At 31.1% G+C, this 23,234-nt stretch overlaps 3 protein-coding genes across 3 annotated transcripts in view; 1 reads left to right on the top strand and 2 right to left on the bottom strand.

The window, feature by feature from the left end:
• Positions 1-23,186, top strand: part of Ago1 (protein argonaute-1) — a 29,342-nt gene extending 6,156 nt beyond the window's left edge. The window contains exons 4-15 of the mRNA XM_072886913.1: positions 2,599-2,715; positions 7,237-7,380; positions 7,490-7,770; positions 7,844-8,150; positions 8,228-8,450; positions 8,531-8,678; positions 8,758-9,021; positions 9,880-10,198; positions 10,454-10,805; positions 11,134-11,467; positions 11,551-11,750; positions 11,835-23,186. Of these exons, the coding sequence (XP_072743014.1) occupies positions 2,604-2,715; positions 7,237-7,380; positions 7,490-7,770; positions 7,844-8,150; positions 8,228-8,450; positions 8,531-8,678; positions 8,758-9,021; positions 9,880-10,198; positions 10,454-10,805; positions 11,134-11,467; positions 11,551-11,750; positions 11,835-11,943 (2,793 nt within the window). The 5' untranslated portion in view covers positions 2,599-2,603 and the 3' untranslated portion in view covers positions 11,944-23,186. The remainder of the gene's footprint in view (positions 1-2,598; positions 2,716-7,236; positions 7,381-7,489; positions 7,771-7,843; positions 8,151-8,227; positions 8,451-8,530; positions 8,679-8,757; positions 9,022-9,879; positions 10,199-10,453; positions 10,806-11,133; positions 11,468-11,550; positions 11,751-11,834) is intronic.
• LOC140663056 (uncharacterized) lies at positions 210-642 on the bottom strand. Its single transcript, XM_072886917.1, has one exon. The coding sequence runs from the start codon at positions 640-642 to the stop codon at positions 454-456; it is 189 nt and encodes a 62-aa protein (XP_072743018.1). The 3' UTR covers positions 210-453.
• Mrpl53 (mitochondrial ribosomal protein L53) lies at positions 702-4,283 on the bottom strand. The gene is made up of 4 exons (XM_072886916.1): positions 4,050-4,283; positions 2,229-2,341; positions 1,125-1,375; positions 702-835 (listed from the first exon to the last, which is right to left on the bottom strand). Exons 1-3 carry the CDS (start codon positions 4,193-4,195, stop codon positions 1,167-1,169), a joined length of 468 nt encoding a protein of 155 aa, XP_072743017.1. The 5' UTR covers positions 4,196-4,283; the 3' UTR covers positions 702-835; positions 1,125-1,166.
• Positions 23,187-23,234: the final 48 nt, after the last annotated feature.

Below are 23,234 nucleotides of genomic sequence, written 5' to 3'. Positions count from 1 at the left end.
TATTAGCATAAATATATATATCCTTTATAGTTCTTATTTTAGTATTGCAATTACTATACTGCAGTTTCTAAATTTTTGTATATTTTTTTCGAAAATATTAATTATGATGATATAAGTCTTGTTTCTTATCATTTCGTTTATATATTAAAAGAAATTATGCAAGAAAAAAATAATAAATTGTATAAAATGTTTTTATACAAATTTGTACATCTTTTTAATAACATTTTATTATCAGAGCACAAATGATTGCGATACATCACATTTACAAAGTACATTTCTTTTTGCGATTTTTTCTAGCGCAAAATTTTATTTAATTGCATAAAAATGAGACTTGATTAAACAATTTACTGGTTGCAAAAAAATTATTTTGATGACACTAATTTTATAAGAAATCTAGAGTGTGACAAAAAAGTATACAATACATCTCGTTAATTGAATTTGCTATGCACGATATTACTCAACGGGTTTTATAGTTATAAATTTCGAAAGAATAAATGCGACTAGAAAAGTGCTGGCTACAAAACAAATAACAAAAATGTACCAAGTTTCTTCGTCAAATACATCGGTGAAGGCTGGAACATAATTGTAGAACATATCGATAAGTCTTAAATTGTAATCTTTATTTCCTGTTTCGGTCGCCATGTTTGTTATCCTCCTTTCCGTTAATTTCAGTTATGTTTCTGTTTTAATTAAAATTCCGTCAATAAAACAATGTTGCACGGATATTTCTTTTTTTTTATATGTTCGGCTTACTATCGAAATTAAATATTTTGATGAGTATCAAAATATTATAAAGTTAATCGAATGTTTTTCGACTTCTAGGAAATGAAAAACCCTGCAAGAATATAAATGATAATCATTGCAATGTTTATTTGGGCATTATTTTCTACAAGCTTTTAAGCAGATTAAAGATTAATTTGAATAAAATATTTACACCGTAGATGATTGACAACTTTTTCGAATTAGTAGCTACAGTCTTTCATTTAAATTAGTTTAGAAAACATGTCAGAAAATAGAACAAAATAATCTTGATGATATATGTCAAGGAAGTATTTAAAAATATTCGTTGTATTTAAATAAACTTTAATGAAAACTTAGACAAAAAAATCAGAGATATTTATTACCAGTAAGTAGTCAGTAAGCGAGCTAATAAGTCGCCAATTAAATTAGCCTTGTAATATTACTATCCTTTTCTTTTTTCCTTCTTTTTGTTTACGAGGCTTCTTTCTCTTTTTCTTCTTTTCTGCGAGCTCTTTTTTAGCTTCAAGCTCAGCTGGATTAGGCGGAACTAAGCTACTAATATGTTTGTTGTAAAGCTCCAAAATGTTCAGGGACGTTAAAAGAGCTGTTTTTAATATCACCTTTTCACCTGATTCTGTAAAAGTAAAGAAGTCGAGTGATCTATCTGCGCATAATCACGATCATTATAGAAGTATAAAAAAAGTTTATTCTAAACAAATGAATAAGTAATTATATTTTCAACTCTTGTTGACTCAGCAAATAGATTTACTTATTAATGTACATAATTTACTGAGAAATTTGTTAGATGAGCTGTAGAATTATATTTAAAATATCTTACTTTTCATGTTTTGTAAAATATCTGTTTCAATACTTTTTTACGTTATAATGAATGTTTATATGAACTTAATTTTTTGCGATATTGATATACAGGGTGAATCAGGAGGAGAGGGAAATATTTTGAGAGACGATAGTATGAGTCATTGTAAATAAAAAAAGTTTATATGAATATTATTCTTAGTACTTACAGAGGTATAGCTGTTTAATTTTGTTTAAATAATACAATGATGGTGAATGATATATGTATACATTTACAACAAATATTCATAAATTGAACCGTGAATATACTCTCCATACTTTACAACTCATGTCCTAAGATGGCATGCTGTTTCTTTGAGTGCGGCTTTGTATACGATAATTATAATTATATAGTATATAATAATAATAAAATATTTAAAAAAATAAAAAAGGAACGAATATAAAAGAGGGAAAGTAGAAAGAAAAAAATTATTATTATTAAATATTTTACCTATTATAATTGTATAGCTGTATCTCCGAAACTATTGCGAATAATCATGTTCATATAAACTTTTTTATTTATAATGATCCATACTATTGTCTCCTAAAATATTTTCCTCTCTTCTTGACTCACTCTACATTCTAAAACATGAATGGTGAGTTTGAATACATAATATTTTTGTTATACTCACGAAGGTTGAACGTAATGGTTGGTTCAGAACGATCGCACACGATTTCCGTTTTCATCAAACAATACGGATTTGTTGCATTGATTCTCGGCGCGCTAATGTAAAATTGAAAACGTCTGCAAGTAAAAAAGCGTTATGCACGTTATTCTTTTGCGTAATCTGTAATGAAGTATCGCATTGATTTCAGCGCATGTCTGTACATTCTCTTTAAAGCTATAGAAATTAAATTTTATATTGCTTAAATCCATGTTTCATTCTTTTCTCTTTTTTCTCTCTCTATCCTTAGCTTTGGCAATTTTGTCACTAGATAATGAAATATGCGAATTACTAATTTTCATTATATTTTTTCAATGTTTATTGTTTCCTTTAACAGGCAGAATGGCACAAATGGAACAGCAATTACCGCTTCCAATGCCAGATTTAAGCACCCTTCGTTTAACTACAGCCGTTTCCATGCTTGGCAAAGCATATGGATGTGGCCAATGTAATGGTAAGTTCCATTCGAATTAAAGAAGAAAAACAAACAAAGAATGCAAGAAATTTTATAACAAATCACAAGGAACGTTTATCTATGCGCATCTTTGGATATTTCTGATTAGTGATAAAAAAAAGTATAGGTGACCGTTATCTTCAACTTGAAACATTTTTATACCCGTGAAAATATTCAATCCAATCATTTAAAAATATGTAATAATCCAAGTAGACAAATTAGTTTTCTCAAAAAACACCTTAATCGCTATATTAATTTTCGCATTATCTTACATAGTTATCGATTGAAAACGAATGGTGAGATTAGATAAGGGAAGATTCTAAAAATGAAAAAGAAAAGGCAGGAAATAACGAACAAGCTATTCGAAATGACGCTCACGCCGAGTCGATTGACAGTCAAAATTGTTATCTGATTCAATATTAAAACGAGAGAAATGGGTGGTTCATTTCGCGAACAGCATCGAACGCACCGACACGATTGTGTACAAACGTCAAAATGAGCACGGTTACAGAATCGCGAAGGGCGGTTAGGCAAAAGTTGTCTCTTCCTCGCGCATCCTGGCGGTTCGTACCTCGAATGTGGATTATCCTGGAAATACGTACACAGAACACGACAGAGTAGTTGGAGAATTTTCCGTAGTTGAAATGCTTCTCCGACTATAATAATGCGCGTACGATCAAGACACTTCTATAAATAACAACGGGGCTGCGGATCGTCTGCTAGCGCGAAGGGTGCAAGTTGCGCGTGCGTGCACTATCGACGTCATTGGCCGTTAACCTAATCTGACCTGACTTGGTCTGCGGTGGTTGATCGTTACTCCGCTTTTATCCTCTTATGAAATATGATTGTTTAGAATCGTCCACTTTTAATGTATTTGTTTTTTATAACAATAACATGACTCGAATGATTAAGTATCAATATTTCGAGAAATTATGATTTATTTTTATTCCGATCGTCTTCTTCAATAAATCGTTTTGCATTATATTTAAAATCTCATGAATATTACTTAATAGAGATTTAGGATATTGCGTTTTTATTAAAAAAGAATAATTACGATAATTACTTCGGCAATTATATTGCATAAATGTTTTCATCTTACGATTTTTGAGAAAATTAATTATTTTTAACTTTCCGAGAATCTAAGAAAAGCAAACACCATTTTAACGAAAAAGAACATCGCGGATATATTCTACTCAAGAATACAAGAATGATGAAACCCGAGTATGAATTCTATTGAAAAAAAAATAAAAAGAGTACAAATTTTGCGACGCCAATCACTAGTCATAATTCCCGCGGAATCGCTGCGATGGCGTAGGTAATTTTAGGCCACTAACCTCGTCTCTTTGACATTTTCGTAGAACGGGTCGAAACGAAAGTCGATCCTTTTGACCGGTGTTAGATTGACCTGTTTTAGGTGCTTTATGATCGCGGCCATCACACCTATGGAACGCGATCGGCTCCCGCTAAAGTGGATCGACATTTTGAATAACGCAAGCACGCAATGTCAGACGCGACGAACTCGTCGCGATATCGCACTGCCGGAACTCTGTTGTGTCAGTGTTGCCATCCGACAGATTTTACCGCAGGTTGGCAATAGGCTCCGCAGTATGCGCGTCAGTTCTGCGCAAGTTAGTAATGATTACGAGTGACGTATTGATAATTTTTTTATTTTTCCATTTATGAAGTAAAATTATATTGCTCAAAAAAAAAAAAAAAAAAAAGGGAGAATTAAAAAATCGATATAAATTATGCGAAATTTACAAAATTTATTATTCGGAACCGTCGTGTGATCGGGGTAATATATTTCACTTTTTTTTATATATGATACTAATTATCCGATTTATAAGAAGAAATTATATTATTTTAGAGATATTTTAAGATATAATTTTCATCAATGTTAATCACGGATATATGAATATATATGATGTAGCGCAAAATTATTATTTTTTTTTTTTTTTTTTTTGAGATTAATATTACATCCTACTTGATGATGATAGATTACGAGATTACAAATGTGGTAATATTTTAAAAGTAAAATAAATAATTTTAGGAAAAAGGAAAAGATAAAGAGGAAGAAAAAGAAAACTAATGACATCGATCGATACACACATTTATTGTTATTTTTATCCATTTTCTTTGGTTTCTAAGCCAACCGAAGAATTAATACTTCTAGTCGATGTATTCGATCATATAAATTGAAAAATTTCACGCTCATTAAACGATACGGTATTCAATCGCGTCGGAATGGATTGAAAGAATTTTCAAATCCCGCGTGTATAACGAACGAACGGAAGGTCCTCTGGTTGCGATTTTCGGCGTGAAAAATTCTCTACCGCCGCACTTCTCAGAGAGTCGGTTAGTCCAGGTTGTTCGGCCAATGGCCAATGGGCGCCGCGCTAGCGGACGCCATTGCAGATGGATAGTCTCGTTGGTGGTGTCGTTCGCAGTGTGTGTTGTGGGGAAGCGTGTGGTGTGGCCAGCGGGGTCTTGTGTTGAATTTTTTACTTATTTATTAGTGGTTATCTGGTCTTTTACACTCGACGGCAGCAAATATGTACCCCGCAGGACAACGTGAGTGTCTCTGCGTCGTCGAACCCGTCCGGGGTGGCCGCGAAAACCCCCATAAACACGTTCAACGTCCCTCTGACATCCGCGAGCTAGTGTGATCGCGAGCGACCTAGCTTGCGGATATCTTCGCTCGCGCTCGCTCGGCCGTCATGGTGTCCCTCTCTTGGTGCTCTTTTATCTGATCCTTCGACTGTCTATCGTCTATCTCGGCCGTCTCTGAAAAAAAAAAAAAAAAAAACCTTGCGAGAGGGGAGGGACTCGCGACGCCCGTGCGTGATCCTCCACGGATGATTCGCTCAATGACCTCGGATGAACCTCGTTCAACAGGCACGCGTGTCGTCATTCACCCGCGATTCGATTCACAGTTCTTTCACGCGCTAGCTAATCCTAGTCTGACTACTTGCTGTCTCTTTCTAAATTATCATCTTGTCTATTACACACAAAGAAAAGAATCGAATCTTTAGGCCTAAGTGAACCTGAGTAGAATAGACTTTATAGTCTTTCAGTCTGTTGAGAAATTGCTCATTTTCCGTGGCATTCCTTTTCAGAGTTATTTTCAAATTTATGACATAGATAGAAAATTAATCTTGTATTTAGGCAAATTGACTATATGATTATGTGTGTGTCATATATCTTGCATTAGTCATGTATCAGGAAAAGATTGTCTTGTGTTAGAAAGTTTGCTTATCGAAAGCACTTTTTTTTTTTTTTTTTTAAGCATATGTTGAATTATTTGAAAAATAGTCTATATATTTCAAGGATAAAACTTATGAAACTATAATATATTATACGATGATTTGATATCATTTGTTAAATTTTAATAGCAATGCAAATTGTAATCTGTTACACAAGTTTTGGTAAACTAAAATATTTAAAGTTTGAAATGAATATTTAAAGCATTATTGTAATCTGTTATAGAAAGTATAAACTATCTTTATTACCATAAGTTGTATAAGATTTACTCAAAATGGCAAAGTGTTTTTAGCATATTATTCATTTAGAATTTGTACAATTTATCTAATTCTAAAAAATTATTACATAGAGAAAGAGATGTATATTAATGACAATGTATAGAAAATTTGACATACACTTAAAAATAAAATTGATTAATGGAATATTGATAGTATTTATTTATTTATTTATTTTTTTTTTTTTTCAGACTTGTAACAGAAATTTTTTTTAATATGAGTTTTGCAATCATGAATTGATTAATTTTTTCTAAATTATAATTATATGCAGAAAGGTTGCAATATCTGATTATAAACTATCAAGCATATAAATATTGGGTATCATAGCAGAATAAAAAATGTACGATAAAAGAAAATACATACGATAATTGTTGATTTAATATACATTTAGTTGAGAATAATATAACTTAGCGTGCTCTAATATTTCTATTATTTATTTAATATCTAGTAATATTTCTTTATTTTTTGTTGTTTTTAGCTATGATATGACAGTATTATATAATGTTTACATGCTTGACAATTTATCTGCATATTGAATTCAGCATATCATTTGTTTTTAAGATATGAAAGTGTTATTGAGAAAGAATATTTTGTTAATTATCTTGTTAAATATGTCTAGAGATATTTTTTTTGCATTTTGTTACAATCACTGATGTTATATGTAAAAAAAGAACTGTAAGATATTGTAATCTTCTTAAATTTGACTTAAAAAATTTCTTATTGATTTAATATTAAATTCATTAATACAATAATAATTACCTACTTAATGTGTGCTATACCTTGTGGATTATTATGATTGCGCATAGATATTCGTTGCTGTACGATCTGATTATAATAAACTGAGCATCCCAGAGTACACAAAGAGAAATAAAAGATGCAAAGTTCAAGTATGTAACATTATTCCACATAAATACAGACAAAGTATACATAACTGACACACTGTTTTTTTGAGAAATATTTTCTATTATTTTACATATTTTTGCAGCCCCTCAACCTGGACCTTCAACAAGTGGTGGTTCTGTTGGGACAGCAGCGGGAGTAGCGGCAAGTAGTGTCGCAGCTCCCAGCAATATGGGGCTTGTTCCCGCACAACAGGCACACACTCCTCCTCAACCTACGGAACTGCCAAGTAAGTAATACATTTTATAACTTTATTTAATTCTAAACTTTAATTTAAACTAAAAAATTAATGAAAAGTTAATTTTATATGATATATAATTATTATTACTTTTGTCTAGTGTTTACGTGCCCTCGAAGACCAAACATAGGACGAGAAGGCAGACCGATTGGTTTGCGAGCTAACCACTTCCAAATTAGTATGCCACGTGGCTATGTTCATCATTATGACATTAGCATACAACCTGATAAATGTCCTCGGAAAGTTAATAGGGAAATTGTAGAAACTATGGTTCATGCATATACTAAAATATTTCAATCTCGTAAGCCTGTGTTTGATGGCAGAAATAACTTGTACACAAGGGACCCCTTGCCTATCGGGCATGATAAAGTAGAATTAGAAGTGAGTTATTATTATTGTAAAGTTTAAACTGTGTTGCATGATATTTACAATTACTATATAATTGTCTTTTCAGGTCACACTGCCTGGTGAGGGTAAAGATAGAGTTTTCCGTGTTGTCATAAAATGGTTGGCGCAGGTTTCGCTATTTGCTTTAGAAGAGGCTCTAGAGGGAAGAACTAGACAAATTCCATATGATGCTGTTCTCGCTTTAGATGTCGTAATGAGGCATTTACCATCTATGACATACACTCCAGTAGGTAGATCGTTCTTTAGTACACCAGAAGGATACTATCATCCATTAGGCGGAGGCAGGGAAGTGTGGTTTGGATTCCATCAATCAGTGAGACCATCGCAATGGAAAATGATGTTAAATATTGATGGTAAATGCATGGAAAAAAAATGTTTACCTCGTAATATATCTTTATGACTTTTGTTACTTATCTGTATATATTTCTAGTCTCTGCCACTGCCTTCTATAAAGCGCAGCCGGTTATAGAATTTATGTGCGAAGTATTGGATATCCGAGATATCAACGAACAAAGAAAACCATTGACAGATTCTCAAAGAGTGAAATTTACCAAAGAAATCAAGGGTCTCAAGATTGAAATAACTCACTGCGGAGCTATGAAGCGAAAGTATAGAGTGTGCAATGTTACACGTAAACCAGCTCAAATGCAATCGTAAGGATATATTAAAATGATAATATCGTCAGAACAAAACAATAGAAATGTACAATATTGTAATTATTGTTAACTTGCAGATTTCCATTGCAACTGGAAAATGGACAGACAGTCGAATGTACAGTTGCCAAATATTTCTTAGATAAGTACAAAATGAAGTTGCGCCATCCACATCTTCCTTGCTTGCAAGTCGGCCAAGAACATAAACATACGTATTTGCCGCTTGAGGTTTGTGTGCAAACTTTTAACTTAGCATAATATTTCATTATAGACAATATAAAGCGACGTACGATTATTTGTAATATAGGTTTGCAATATTGTTGCTGGACAACGCTGCATTAAGAAGTTAACTGATATGCAGACCTCGACCATGATCAAAGCTACAGCGCGTTCCGCACCAGATCGCGAACGGGAGATTAACAATTTAGTTAGAAGGGCTGACTTTAACAATGATTCTTATGTACAAGAATTTGGATTGACTATATCAAATAGTATGATGGAAGTCAGGGGTCGTGTATTACCTCCGCCCAAACTGCAGTACGGAGGGCGCGTAAGTTCCCTCAGTGGACAGGTGAGAAACTTCCAACTAAATCAGTCAGGTCTAGTCGAATCACACATTTGCAAGGGCTAATAATTTTAATTATTTTTAGCAAGCAAATAATCTTTTTGTATAGCATTGAATGTGTGTGTTCGACGAAAAGTTTATTTTCTACATTTTATATATATAATCTATAAAGTAAAGCTGTGTTAGAAAGTTATGATGAATATAAAACACTTTTATGTTACTTATTTATGATTTTGACATATATTCAATATTCGTTTATCATCTTGTAACATAGTAGCATTTACATTTATATATTTCTTAATTTAATTTATATCGCGATATAATAGTATACATTGCTAAAATATGTATTTAGTAATAAGAATAAATATTTATACACGTGGCCAAAAGTTGTCAAATGAATGCATGGATTCTAGACCTGGTTGATTTGATATCTGGGCTGTTAGTGTAACAAGTATTTAAACTTTAATTGCTATCATGATAAATTATAAATAATAGATATGACAAAGATATACAGCTTTTCTCCTATAGTGGTAGAGAATCATAGCTTACGGTTTACAAATGTAACTGATGTTACATTTGCAGTCTGATATCACTTGCGAAAGTTTGATGTCATCAGTATTTGTTCCATACAGTAGTAATAATCTTGATTATATATAAATTACCTTTTCTACTAGATTTAGAATCGTAGAAGTTTTTATCTATGTTGCTTTTAAAATCGATTATGAATAAAATCGATTGCGAATAAAATCTATGAAAAAAAATATTTATGTATGGAAACGCTGATGCACATCTACTAGGATAATTATGTATTATATAAACAATTCGCTTAAACGCTCAATAACATAAAGATCTCTTTCCCTAAAGACAAAGCAGCAGGCAATGCCTAATCAAGGCGTGTGGGATATGCGTGGCAAGCAGTTCTTTACTGGAGTCGAGATTAGGGTGTGGGCAATTGCTTGTTTTGCACCACAAAGAACAGTACGCGAAGATGCGTTACGTTTATTCACAACGCAACTCCAGAAAATTAGTAATGATGCTGGCATGCCCATTATTGGGCAACCATGTTTTTGTAAATATGCTACTGGACCGGATCAAGTCGAACCCATGTTTAGATACTTGAAATCGACTTTTTCGCAATTGCAGCTAGTTTGTGTTGTACTACCTGGCAAAACTCCTGTATATGGTAACTATATATGCTATATAAATTAGAATATTTCAGACTATATAAATTAGAATATCTCAGACTATATAAATTAGAATATCTCAGACTATATAAATTAGAATATCTCAGACTATATAAATTAGAATATCTCAGACAGATATTATTCATGTATGTTTTCAAGTGATTTAAGAACAATTCTATATAATTTCTATTTAATTCTATACAATTTTTGTAATGTATTAAACCGAAATAATTTGTTTTCTATTTCTTTTTTAGCTGAAGTGAAAAGAGTAGGAGATACATTATTAGGCATGGCGACTCAATGTGTACAAGCGAAAAATGTTAATAAGACATCGCCGCAGACATTATCCAATCTCTGTCTTAAAATAAATGTCAAATTAGGAGGCATCAATAGCATTCTAGTACCTAGCATAAGACCGAAAGTGTTTAACGAACCAGTTATATTTCTTGGAGCTGACGTAACTCACCCGCCGGCGGGAGATAACAAGAAACCCAGCATAGCCGCTGTAGTGGGCAGCATGGATGCCCACCCATCTCGATATGCAGCGACAGTTAGGGTCCAACAGCATAGACAAGAGATTATTCAGGAACTCAGTTCGATGGTTAGGTAAGCAATTTGAATTAATTTATGAAATTTTACAACAAAACATTTAGTAAATATGAGCTTTAAATATGTAAATTTTTAATTGTGTTCAGTAAATGTGATATAGAATTTTTTTATGACAATTTTTTCCTGAATTTTATAATAATTGTCACATGAAACTATTAAAAGTAATATAATTACTAGTTTAATGAACATTACATCAATATCAAGAAGTGATGATTAATAGTTATATTATTTATCACATTTATCTTAGTTTTGCCATTCATGTTTGCTTCTTATTTTTTTGCTCTGTTAAATGTATCATCTAACGATATTTTTTTGTTTTTTTAAGGGAATTGCTTCTAATGTTTTATAAGAGTACGGGCGGATATAAGCCGCTTAGAATAATTCTGTACCGCGATGGCGTTTCCGAAGGACAGTTTCTCACCGTTTTACAACATGAATTAACTGCCATTCGTGAGGCATGTCTTAAGCTCGAGATCGATTATAAACCCGGCATAACATTTATCGTGGTACAGAAGAGGCATCACACGCGTCTGTTCTGCGCAGACAAGAAGGAACAAAGTGGGAAAAGTGGAAATATTCCGGCGGGGACAACTGTCGATGTGTGCATAACTCATCCAACGGAATTTGACTTTTATCTCTGCAGTCACCAGGGTATTCAGGTAACTTAGCAATCTTTAGGCAAAAGCATACTCAATTGTTACATCGTGTGCATTTCTATAAATACTTGTCGCTATCGTTTCAGGGCACATCGAGACCATCACATTATCATGTACTTTGGGACGATAATAACTTTGAAAGTGACGAATTACAATGTCTCACATACCAACTGTGTCATACTTATGTCAGATGTACAAGATCTGTCAGTATACCAGCACCGGCATATTATGCCCATCTCGTAGCGTTCCGAGCCAGATACCATTTGGTCGAGAAAGAACACGATAGGTGTGTTTGTCATATGATAAAAGATACGTAGCAGAATTGTGCGTTACTTCGCGAGACATATAATATCCATTTTTTTTTTTATAGTGGAGAAGGTTCTCATCAGTCGGGTTGTAGCGAAGACAGGACACCGGGTGCGATGGCACGAGCAATCACGGTTCATGCCGCTACGAAACGAGTTATGTATTTTGCATAATTCCGTTTTTTTGGATCGAAATATACAGATTCAGTCTTGCTTATCTTTGTGAGAATGACTGTATATATGTAATTGCGTCTCTGTGACAAGTGAAACCGACGAGGGAGCTTCATCGGACAGCCAGGAACAGTCGCAGCGCAACTATAGTGCGTCGCCTCACAAACTCCTGGACTATTTAACAGTTAGAGCGATTGAATGGTCAACTTTCTGTACTTTCTGCTTTCTTTTTTTCTCTTTTTTTTTTTTTTTATTTTTTTTAATCAAATTTATATGATAGCTTTCTTTTGTATGCATGACATAGATTGTATGTTTACATTTGTACATAAGGAGAGTGAGTTCTTGATTGATTTTATGAACTTTGTATAGAGTAAGTTTTTATGAGGGTGCTTTTAATTAATGCGCGCGCAATTTCTAAATCAGGCTAAGCTATTTTGCAATGGTAAAAACAAAGCCATTTGCAAAAGTAGATTGAAAGTAAGCTAAAAAAAACTTTTTCTTTTGTTTTTTTTTTTTTTTTTTTAATGGAAATTAAGTTAGATTAGATTGTGGAGGTGATTGAATGTGACCTCTTAAACTAATAACGGATTAATTTAAGCCAAATATGGATTTTTGTTGTACTATCGAGATAAATAATGGCACTTTTCGATTTAAACAATTTCACAATGAAATTAGTGCGGCATATTACGCTTATTTTTTCAGGGAACGAGTTTTCCCTAGCATTTGTGTGCAAAACAAAGGGAAAGAACAAAAGAACCAAAATCATGATTGTATAAATCGCTATTTGCGAGACTGTTATCCTGTTGTATGTGTGTATAGTTTTTATTTCGAGGAGTATATATAACTCCATTCTTGTATAAATTCTGTAAATTCTAGATCTCTAATCATGCTGCAGAGATTGACATAATAAAAAGTAAACAGTCGGTTGATAATGATGATAATATCTTTAGGATTGTGAGTTACATTACGTCATATCTGCAGAATCACAATGCCGCTATCTTTTATACGAGACGCACTTTTAAAGTTTTAAATCACTCGCAAAATTATTTTAAAAATAATCCTGGAGTATTCTCAAGAAAACCGATGAAATAACACCAATTTGTGTGTATACTTCGTCTAAGTAGCTTAGTGGATAAGAAAGGACATAATCTTTGTACATAAAGACAATTATGTAGTAAAACTCGCCGAGAAATGTTACATAGAAAACTCGCGCTATTTATGTGACTTCCGTCATAATTTTAAACTGCTTTGAATGTCTATTTGAAAAAAAAAAAACACTCGAAAGTTATTTTCGATAGTCATATATATGTATGTGTGTATATATATATATATGACTATATAATATGTTATTGAAAAGTAATGCAGAGAGTTATTCTTTTACTCTCTTTATATTTCCGAGAGTTATTCTCTCAAATGGACACTTTAAGCTTTAGGACTCAAATTTAGCATAATTTATCGAATATGGTATCATTTTAATGCTACTAATTGTTAGAATGTATATTTTATTCGCCTTTCATTTAATTTCTCATTAAAACGCGTTATCGTCTGCACATTGTACACAGCTCATAATCTATGCTTACAACTATTAATGACACTACTGAACTAGGAGATACAGCTAGAATGTAATTCTAAGGATGTATACAACTTTATCTGTGTTAAATGCGTATCTGGAATGAAAGTAAACGGACATCTAGTGTCCGAGATAAGCCGGGGTGTTATCTATTCAGATAAAAGAATAATGGCTATGAATAAGCCGAATTTATATGGCATTAAATATGGGCCGATAACAAGGTCTTTTCACAGAATGTGCAAGAAAACTTTGGAATAAAAAATAATAAATCGCGATATTGCGTTGATGTAATGTGAAACTATGCAAACGTAAAGATGAATTAGTAATTAATAGGATTAGATATTGCTTTAAAAAGAGAGGATTGTGAAAACCAAGATTAGCTGTAAGAGTATTATACGAGTAAAACCTTTTATCAGTTTTAAGAGAATAATTATCTGTTTGCTTGATAATGCCAAACATTAGGGATTTCATATTTTTACTCTAATAATCATAATTTTTGTGCAAACCTATTTCAATAATCTTTTGGAACAATAATTATTAATAATTAAAAATAAAATAAGAGCAAAGCCTTGGAAGTAACATGTATAATCCAATTTATGGGATAGGATCATATATTAATAAATCGAAAAAAAAATCTTATTAATATATGAACAGAAATCGTAATATACGATTATATATAATTAATAATTCACCATATATCAATAATTCACCGCGTTAAATTATTATGTATTGTTAGAATCATTAATATATATCTCAAGATTTTTTTTTGTATAATTTATACATAAATGCTAGCGTAGAGGAATCGAATCCCAATCAACTATGATTATGACAGTTTATAAATCAGTATTAATAATAATGCTTTTACTGAGAGAGAATATTCTTGAAAAATTATTTTGTCGAACCACCGATTTTAATACATGCAAAAGAAACGGAAATGCTATCTTTGACTGTATTAATGATTCTAATGTTAGATTTATAAAGGATATAATGTTAATATTATATCGGAAAGTATGGAACGAGGACCTTGATCTATTAGTAATATTTATTCTAGTTGTTAAAGTAACGCATGTGGAACTTAAAATTAAAAGTTCTATATTCTCGGCCCGTACTAGACGCAGCCACAGTTGTAACGAATATCTAGAATTCATGGTTTTTAAGTAAAGTGTTACTTCTTTTCGAACACATCTGCGCTGATAGTTATATAACTGCTTTTATTATTATCTAGCTAAACCTGTTTCGAAATGACATAAGCGTAGGCATAGTTCGGATAATATAGTCAGGACAATTGATGGGATTAATAAAATATTGGAAAAATATTAAATAAGAAGAAAAATAAAACAAAAAAAGGAAAAGATTATTTATTCGCGTTGTTGAAGATACACACAGGTACCAAATGTGAATGAGCGACAACAAAATATAGGAATCGATACTTTATCAATCGTATTTGAGTACGACTGGTAAAGTAACGTACGAATGGATGAATGTTGTTAGACTCTAAGATAAACTGTAGACAATGCAAATTAGATTTTAAGGCAAATAAGAAGCTGCTATAATAATATAATCGATGTCCCAGTGAATACCAAAATGAGATCAGATTTATTAGAACCGCAAAATTTATTAATTCAATAAATTTTTTCATATACAGAATCAAAGTATACTAATGGTATATGAAATCATTACATTCAGTTGTTAAATTTCTCTGTAAGATTAAAAAGCATATCTTCTCGTTTAAAAAATTAATTGATATAGTTCACAACCTAACTTCGTGTTCGCAAGGAAAATGAAAGAAAATCTGTAAGTCGCATATCATAAAATATCCTTATGAATGCGGGCGCATTCAAAAACTGTTATGCGACCGATTGCATGATATTCTGATGTTGTGTTTTTATTTTCTCGTTCCTTTGAAAGCAAGAAATTCGACTCGATATTTTTCCTACGCCTGAACAAAAACAGGACTAGAAAAAAACCGAGAATATAAAAAACGAGACTAGTCCTCATTTGTAAATACACATTTCAATGATTTATTCGTAAATGATCTTTTTTTTCGGCAATTTAAAAATGACGTTACATTTTTGTAAACCTTGATTTGCATGAAATAAGGTTGTATTGCGCTATGTGCAAAATGTCAGTGTTTCAAGTATTTTACATTTTCTCTTAGCCGTAAATTGCTCGACGATTATAAGATCGATATTTCTTAATGAGAATAATTAGCTAGAAGCTATTAACTGTTGCAGCTTTATAACTGTTTTTGATTAACTTTTTACCAAATTTTAAAATCCATTTTAAAAATGTTTTTATTTATTTAGACTCTTTTGCAGCTTGATTTGCTAAAAGTTGTTAATTTTTGATATTGAAAAATGGTAATTAAGCCTTTGTGAAAGTCTTTGCCGGGAATAAATCAACTCCAGAGTTATTAGAAAAATTGCAACTAATGATTAATATACATGTACATTCAAATTCTTCTTAAAGTGTATAAAATTAAAGTATATAAAAAAATCAAGTGAAAACGGAATAATTGAAATAAGGAAGTAAAATCTAGAAAAAAAGTTGGGTATAATTTCATAGCACGCAACTATTATGAGATGTAAAGTTTAATGTAAGGTAAATAATTTATATTTGTATATCTACATATATATATATATATATATATACACACATACATATACCCACGCACACACATACACATACACACACACACACACACAAGATTATAGTAAAATTACTCTACAAATATTTCTACATGTTATTATTTCTCTTATTTTTATCTTATGAAAAGTCAAGAGTATATCTACTTTTCCAAGATTCGCCATCAATAGTCTCCTAAGCTTATGGTAAAAAAACCACATATTTATGCACGAATATGCGTATAAATAATAAGTAACTAAATCACAATCGTATAATTAATTTTTTTGCAATATCTTAAAACTTATGTTGTGTGCTCTAAAAAAATGTAATATTTTGTGAAGCTATTCCGTCTCATGTATGCATGATGTGGATGGATTATTTAGATTTATATAAGAAATAGATGTATACACATTAATATAAAATTATCTATACACACACACACATATATATATATATTTTATGATGTACACACTAAATATATAAGAATATTTCCATTTTTCACATCTTTATTTTGTTAGCGTATGGGAGACATGCGTATCAAAAGTAGAAATACTGAAATCTTCAAGCTTTCTCGCTAAATTTTGACTTTTCGAAAATATTAGCGGCTTTATTATAAACTGTAAATTTGCTTACTATTTAAGGCGTGTGCGGAATGCATAAGTTTCAAAGTATCAGCTTTAAGAATGTCAGCGTTCAATGGATGAAACGATCAATAATAGCGTTTTAACGTGACGACAGGGAACGACATTAATGTTAGGTATAGTTTTGTCTTTAATTTCTAAGTGTATGTGCTGTTATAAGTACGCAAGCTACACGAGTATGCTATGAGAGTTACTCGGAAGAGAAAGCCTGTCTCATGCCTGAAATATGAACACGGCGAGTGGAAATATAATAAGACATAACGTGACGCAGGAATGACTGGAATTAGTAATTTAACGAAAAGTAACGCTTTATGTAAATTAAGTCGTTTTGTTGACGATGAAGAAGGGGGATGAATTTAATGCCGAATTTCGAGTGTCTAAATCTGGCGGCTACGCATTTTTCTTCTCTCTTCTATTACGTGTGTACTCGACTATAATGTTGAATTAGCGTTAAGAAAAAAATGAAAAGAAATCATTCGACGATTATATCTAATTCTGTGGATCGATTCTCTAATGAAATAGCTAATAGTGTTGTATTTTTAAGAGACCTGTACGACAAAAACAGAGATAAATGATAGATCTCTCACATTGTTCCGTCAAGAAGACAACAATGGGGGCATTAACGGTATTTTTTTTCGTTAAAGTTACATTCAATGAATGTTTGACGTTTCTATTATAATCATATCAATCAATGTGTTAATCCACGACAGAATTATCATCGTCGATTCGAAATTCTGCTTTAGATAATGACGAAAGTTGAATCTGTTCAAATACGACTTTTTATTATAGTCGAAATAAAATACACATAACGAAATTATATCAAAACTGCCGGTATGTACATTCGTTGTTTAAAAGACTTCACATTTTTTACATTGAAATGCAATAGTAAATTTTAATACATTATTGCATTATTTGACATTACAGTATATATAATATTTTTTAAGTTATATATATTTCGTGAATATGTATTAATATTAAAATCAAAATATCTGAAGAGTTTATTTATTATGAAATATAGAGAAATATAGAGAATGACTTTTTCAATGTAATCGTGCTGTGTTGTTTAGTTCCTCGAATGAATCAAGTATTTTCTGACAACGTTATAAAGAATTTACAATCGTGTGTCTTCAGAGAAGTTGCAGTAAATTTAATGTATCAACTATGTATAAGTATAAATCAAATTTGAAACAAAATGTTTACGAGAATAATATGAATTAAAGAATTTTAGAGTAAATATAATAAAAGGAATTGCATAAATATTAACATTGGATATCGATAAATATGTAGATTCAAACGCGATATATGTCGTGGATTAACATCCTATTCTAAGTCTGATATTCTAATTGAATCGCTAATATTTCATAGCTCTCTCTTTTCGAGTTAAAAGCAAAAGAAATGCCCATTATGCTTATAACAAAAGTGATTTATTGTTCATGAGATATTTTCTGTAAACATTAGTCAAAAATAACTGAAATTTGTAAGACTGAAAAGAAAGATAGAAAATTTCTTGGAGGGTTCAATGCAACAACGATTGACGCATTCTTTTAAAAATTTGAAAAAGATTAAATATATTTGTACAAGTTTACAATATTTAAAAAATTTTATTTAAAAAAAAACATTTTAATAATATAGAAAAATTATGTAAAATATATTTTTTTTTAATTTTAAGATTTTTTTAAGTATATTTATATATATGTGGTGATTTCTATAATTGTAGATTTTATTTATATATTTCTATAATTGTAGATTTAAATTTTTAAAGAAAAGTAAAGTTGACTACTGTTGTGCACTGGACACATCTCACAATCAGTTAAGTTTTACTAATGTTTATAGTGATTTGCAATTCCGCGAACATATAATATCGATGCATTGACAAACCTCAAAGATCCCACCGTTCGAGAGAAAACTTATTATATAAATTTTCTGTATCTACAAGTGCCTGGCGCTTCGTCCGCGCGTATTTGAGGTTTACAAACAATAAGGTTGAACGCGTGAGTAACGACTTTCGAAATTCTAAAAGAAAGGACTTGGAGGAAGAGCGAGAGTTTGTTAAGTAAAGAGAAAACGAGGCGATTGTAGATAAGTTTTGAAAAGCGCGGTCGATAATAATTAATTGATTAAGGGATCATAAATCTAAGTGGATAGGTACTTGTTAAGGAGTGAGAGGATACTGCGAAATGGCGAAAGTCGGCGAGTTGTCAAACTTGGCCGCGCGCTGAAAGTATAAACTTAAATTATGTCTGTTGGTCTTAATCGCCTGGTCAAAATGAGTACATATTAACTGTAAGATATATACACATATACAATACATATATACGTACACACATGCATACATATACACATATAGTGTACGAAATATGTTATATATATTTATGAATGTCGGACGAGTAAGTTTTTCAAATAATTAACAGTCTAATAATGTGTATGTATGTCGTACACGATCACGGTATTCTTGATTCATTAATTTCGAGCACACGCCTGCACAATGCATGTTTTTCATCGTATGTTAAATATCGATAGTCTTCGAAACAAGAAGTATTTATTGTGAAATCGAGCAAGACGAAAAAATCGGAACAGGCAGCGCGTTGCAAACAATTATGAACGCTCTATATATCGTGTTAAATAAATTATGAAATATTTGTTATTGAGCAATGCGAACGAAAAAAAAGACAATAGTCAGAAGTAGCTATTATTCGTTTATGAATGATGTTAATCGTCTCGGACAATAATTTTGTTCTGAAACATGTCGGCGACCTGTTGCGACTTCTTTCGGACGACGTCTTCAAAAAGATCTCGCTCCTAATTCTAGAAATTCAATAATCGACTTTCATATACATATAAATAAAAAAATTTTGTATAAATATATATATATATATATAAATATATATATAATAAATATAAATAAAATTTTATATAAATCGAACATATTTTTAACAAAAAACTAATAATTTTATCTTGAGATCATCGAGTTGTACAAATTAGGAGCACGGAATTAAGTAACTCGCTCTCATTCGTTTACATTGCTCGATATGACTTTACAAAAAAGTCAGCCGGCAGAATGAAAAATACCATGGCAATCACAAAGATGTAATTCGTATAAAAACGGCCATATTTTTTTTTTATAAATTATAATAAACCTTCGATGTGTGCTTCTCTGTATCTTCGATCGAGTAATCGGCATGCAGGTGTCGCGAAACATTTATTTTCGCGAACAGCTAAAGATTGCGATTGGTATAATTTTTCAAAATTTTCTAAAAATGTACCGTTATTTTTTAATTGACACCTGCAGACGTAATATCTCGATGAATTTGGCCAACCAAGCAACATTTTCGTTCGAGTTTTATTATTATTGAATGGCGCTATATATTTATCAGAGTTGAATTTTATATTTTTCCGTGTGTTGCTATTGTATTTTTATGTGGGATTGAAATCGGTATCATATTGTTGCAAATAGAATCCGTGGTATTTAAATTGTAGGTGTATATGTGTATAATAATAATTATTGATATATATATATATATATAATATATATATATATATATATATATATATGTGTATACTAATTATTATTGTTATACTATGGTCTCAATAGCATATTGTTTGAAAAATTTATAAGAGCATAAAACTCGCACACGCGATGTTTCTTATACATCAAATACGTCCGTTTAAATATATCTCTTTGAGATGCTTAGAATTTTTATGCTGTCGAAAATAATTGTTGAATTTAAGCTTTTCTTATTAATTAATCAAATTTCCTTGTGCTATATTTTAGCTTCTGAACTTTTATAAGCTATACAGACGATTATGTATTCTGCTATTGTTATGTTTGTAGCCATTATGTTTATTACATTCGCAAATTACGTTTGCATTACAAATCAATCGACGAATACTTTATCTGAAAAACACGAAAGAAAAAAAAGTCGATTACATCCGTGATCTCGAAACGCACTTGTAAGAAGAAAAATTTGTCACGAGTGCTAGTGAAGTTACAATAATGCGTGAGCATAGTTTTTAGTCTGTTATGATGTAGTTCGAATTCTCTCCGTAATTGTATAACTAAAAAGAAAAAAATACATATACGTTGCTATATCATTCTCTACAAGATTAAGGAATTATAGAAGAGAAAAAGATCATATGGATAAAAATGGTCAGCTTGTGTAAAAATCAGACGTATCGTATTTCATGTATATAATGCTATAATAATAAAAATCAGCAAAATCAAGAGCAGAAGTTTGAGATCTTGCAGATTTTTAAAGAAAGTTACATTAAGTCAATATTTTGTGTATTATGTCAATTTGGCGGGCGCACGATTCGTTTCTCTTTAAAATGGTTCTTAAACTATCAATGTTTCTTGTCGGTACACGCATTCTTTCATATGTATTACTAATCACGCACATATGTATAATTGTTAAATGTACTCTTGTACGACTTCATTGAGCTCACATTTGTTTTGTTTTCTTTAAAAACTTACGATATGAAATAAATTTATAATCTAAGATAATAAATTATAATATAAATTTGTAATCTAAGAAATATAAATATATATATATATCTCTCTTGTAATATATCCTTTTCGTTATATCTAATATATAAAATGCTATTGTTTTATCTTAGTACGTGTCATTTACAATAATTTTGCAGAAACATATGTGAATGTAATAGACTCAAAATACTGGACCAATATATTAAGAATATTCTCAATTTATAGTTTTCACAAGAGTCCTAAGAGGGAATCTGTTTATTTAAACATCAAAAGACAAGACAAACATCAAAAAGACATTTTAAAGTTATCCAAAAAACGTTCTAATGTATAAGATGTATTTTATCTTTTAAATTCTTGTGTTATGTTAATTTTATAGATGCTATGTAAGCTTCGTCCTGTAAATTCTAAATGCCCAAAGGAGTCTGACAGGAACTTGTGACATGCCTGTCGTGGAGTCTTTCTGACGTATTTAGTTGATTTTCAACTGTATATGTTCAGATCATTAATAATTGCCACTAATGGAATATCGACAATAAATGTTGACAGTTTATATAGCGCCAATAAAAATGACATTTTTTATTGCTCCAAAATGTGAAACGAAGCGAACTTGTGGCTCGACAAGAAAAATCCGAAAGCGCGAAATAGTTTTCTCGAACAAAACATTTTGAACATTCATGGTTCGTCAATTTATTATCAAGGCATACGCACGTATACTTGTTATTATAAGAAAAAGATCACAGAATTACGCGAGAGAATCCGTGCAATACGTATGTACGGGTACACACATTTCCAACATACCCAAGCTCGGTCAGAATGTTATGTAACTCCGGCTAACTATAAATTCTTTTCCTCTTCTCTTTCTCTGTGTGCGTTATAATCGGTAGTATAATCTAGAAAAGGCCAGCATAGTTAACCGGAGTTAATTAACTTGGACTCGTTGACTCTTTCGAGTAACTATTTTGCGCGTACCATGAAAATACGGTGCGTTAACATGGATAAAAAAAGAACGTGATTATATAAAATAACATACGCCTAATATATTAAAAAATAATGCGACGATAAATTATAAATTAAATATATAGAAAGTGTTTTGTAAATGATTTCAAAAAAGAGAAAAAATGTAGATGTGTGTTGTAAAAGGTATTAATTCTCATCTTTGATTTATGCGCGTGATTGGAATACATCATATAGGTAATTGAACACAAGTCAAATATTAATGTAATCAAAAAATCATTGAGTTGAAGAATTCGATTCACTGGTACACACACACTGAAAAGAGAATGTAAAATATCGTAATCTTGTACGGCAATGTGTGCAGCAAGATTGCTCAAAGATATGTTGTAATTATAAAGATACGATATATTAACATATATAATGTCGCGACGTTATAGTTGTAGCGATTACGATTTTCAAGAGCTAAGCACTATCATTGTGTATACAAATTATTGGCGTGTATATATATACACACACTTACACCCACATTGAATAATATCTGCGATTGACATTGTCTCTTGAACATTATGTGTGTATCTAATATAATGCAAACTACTTCATGTCGAGCATCAATTACAATCGAATTTTCATATTGTGCATTCTACTTTTAACAACTTTTCCCTTTTACGTTGTTTTATTATTATTTAACATTTGTTACGTGATTATACATGCATAGCATACAAATCGTTTTAATTAATTTCAAACGGAAAATGTGAAGTAATGAAGGAATAATGGAAAGCAGCATAAAAGGGGAAATTGAATAAGAGTGCAGAATATGGGAATTATAACATAATTCAACGTACGGGTTATTCTTACTTTTAGTCTTTCGATTAATTATGTATAGATTTTTTAGACCATGAAATTTAGATCACGTAAGATTTATTATGAATGGTATAGATTTAATGAAATCTAAATATATATATATATATAAATATTTCAAAATCTATAATTGATTTTACATCAAATCCCCTATCTTCTTTCT

The sequence above is a fragment of the Anoplolepis gracilipes genome, chromosome 2, assembly GCF_047496725.1.
Source record: "Anoplolepis gracilipes chromosome 2, ASM4749672v1, whole genome shotgun sequence".
In the NCBI taxonomy this organism is placed as follows: Eukaryota; Metazoa; Arthropoda; class Insecta; order Hymenoptera; family Formicidae; genus Anoplolepis; species Anoplolepis gracilipes.
Note: the sequence above shows the minus strand (reverse complement) of the source record. Positions and strands in the feature narration are given on the sequence as shown.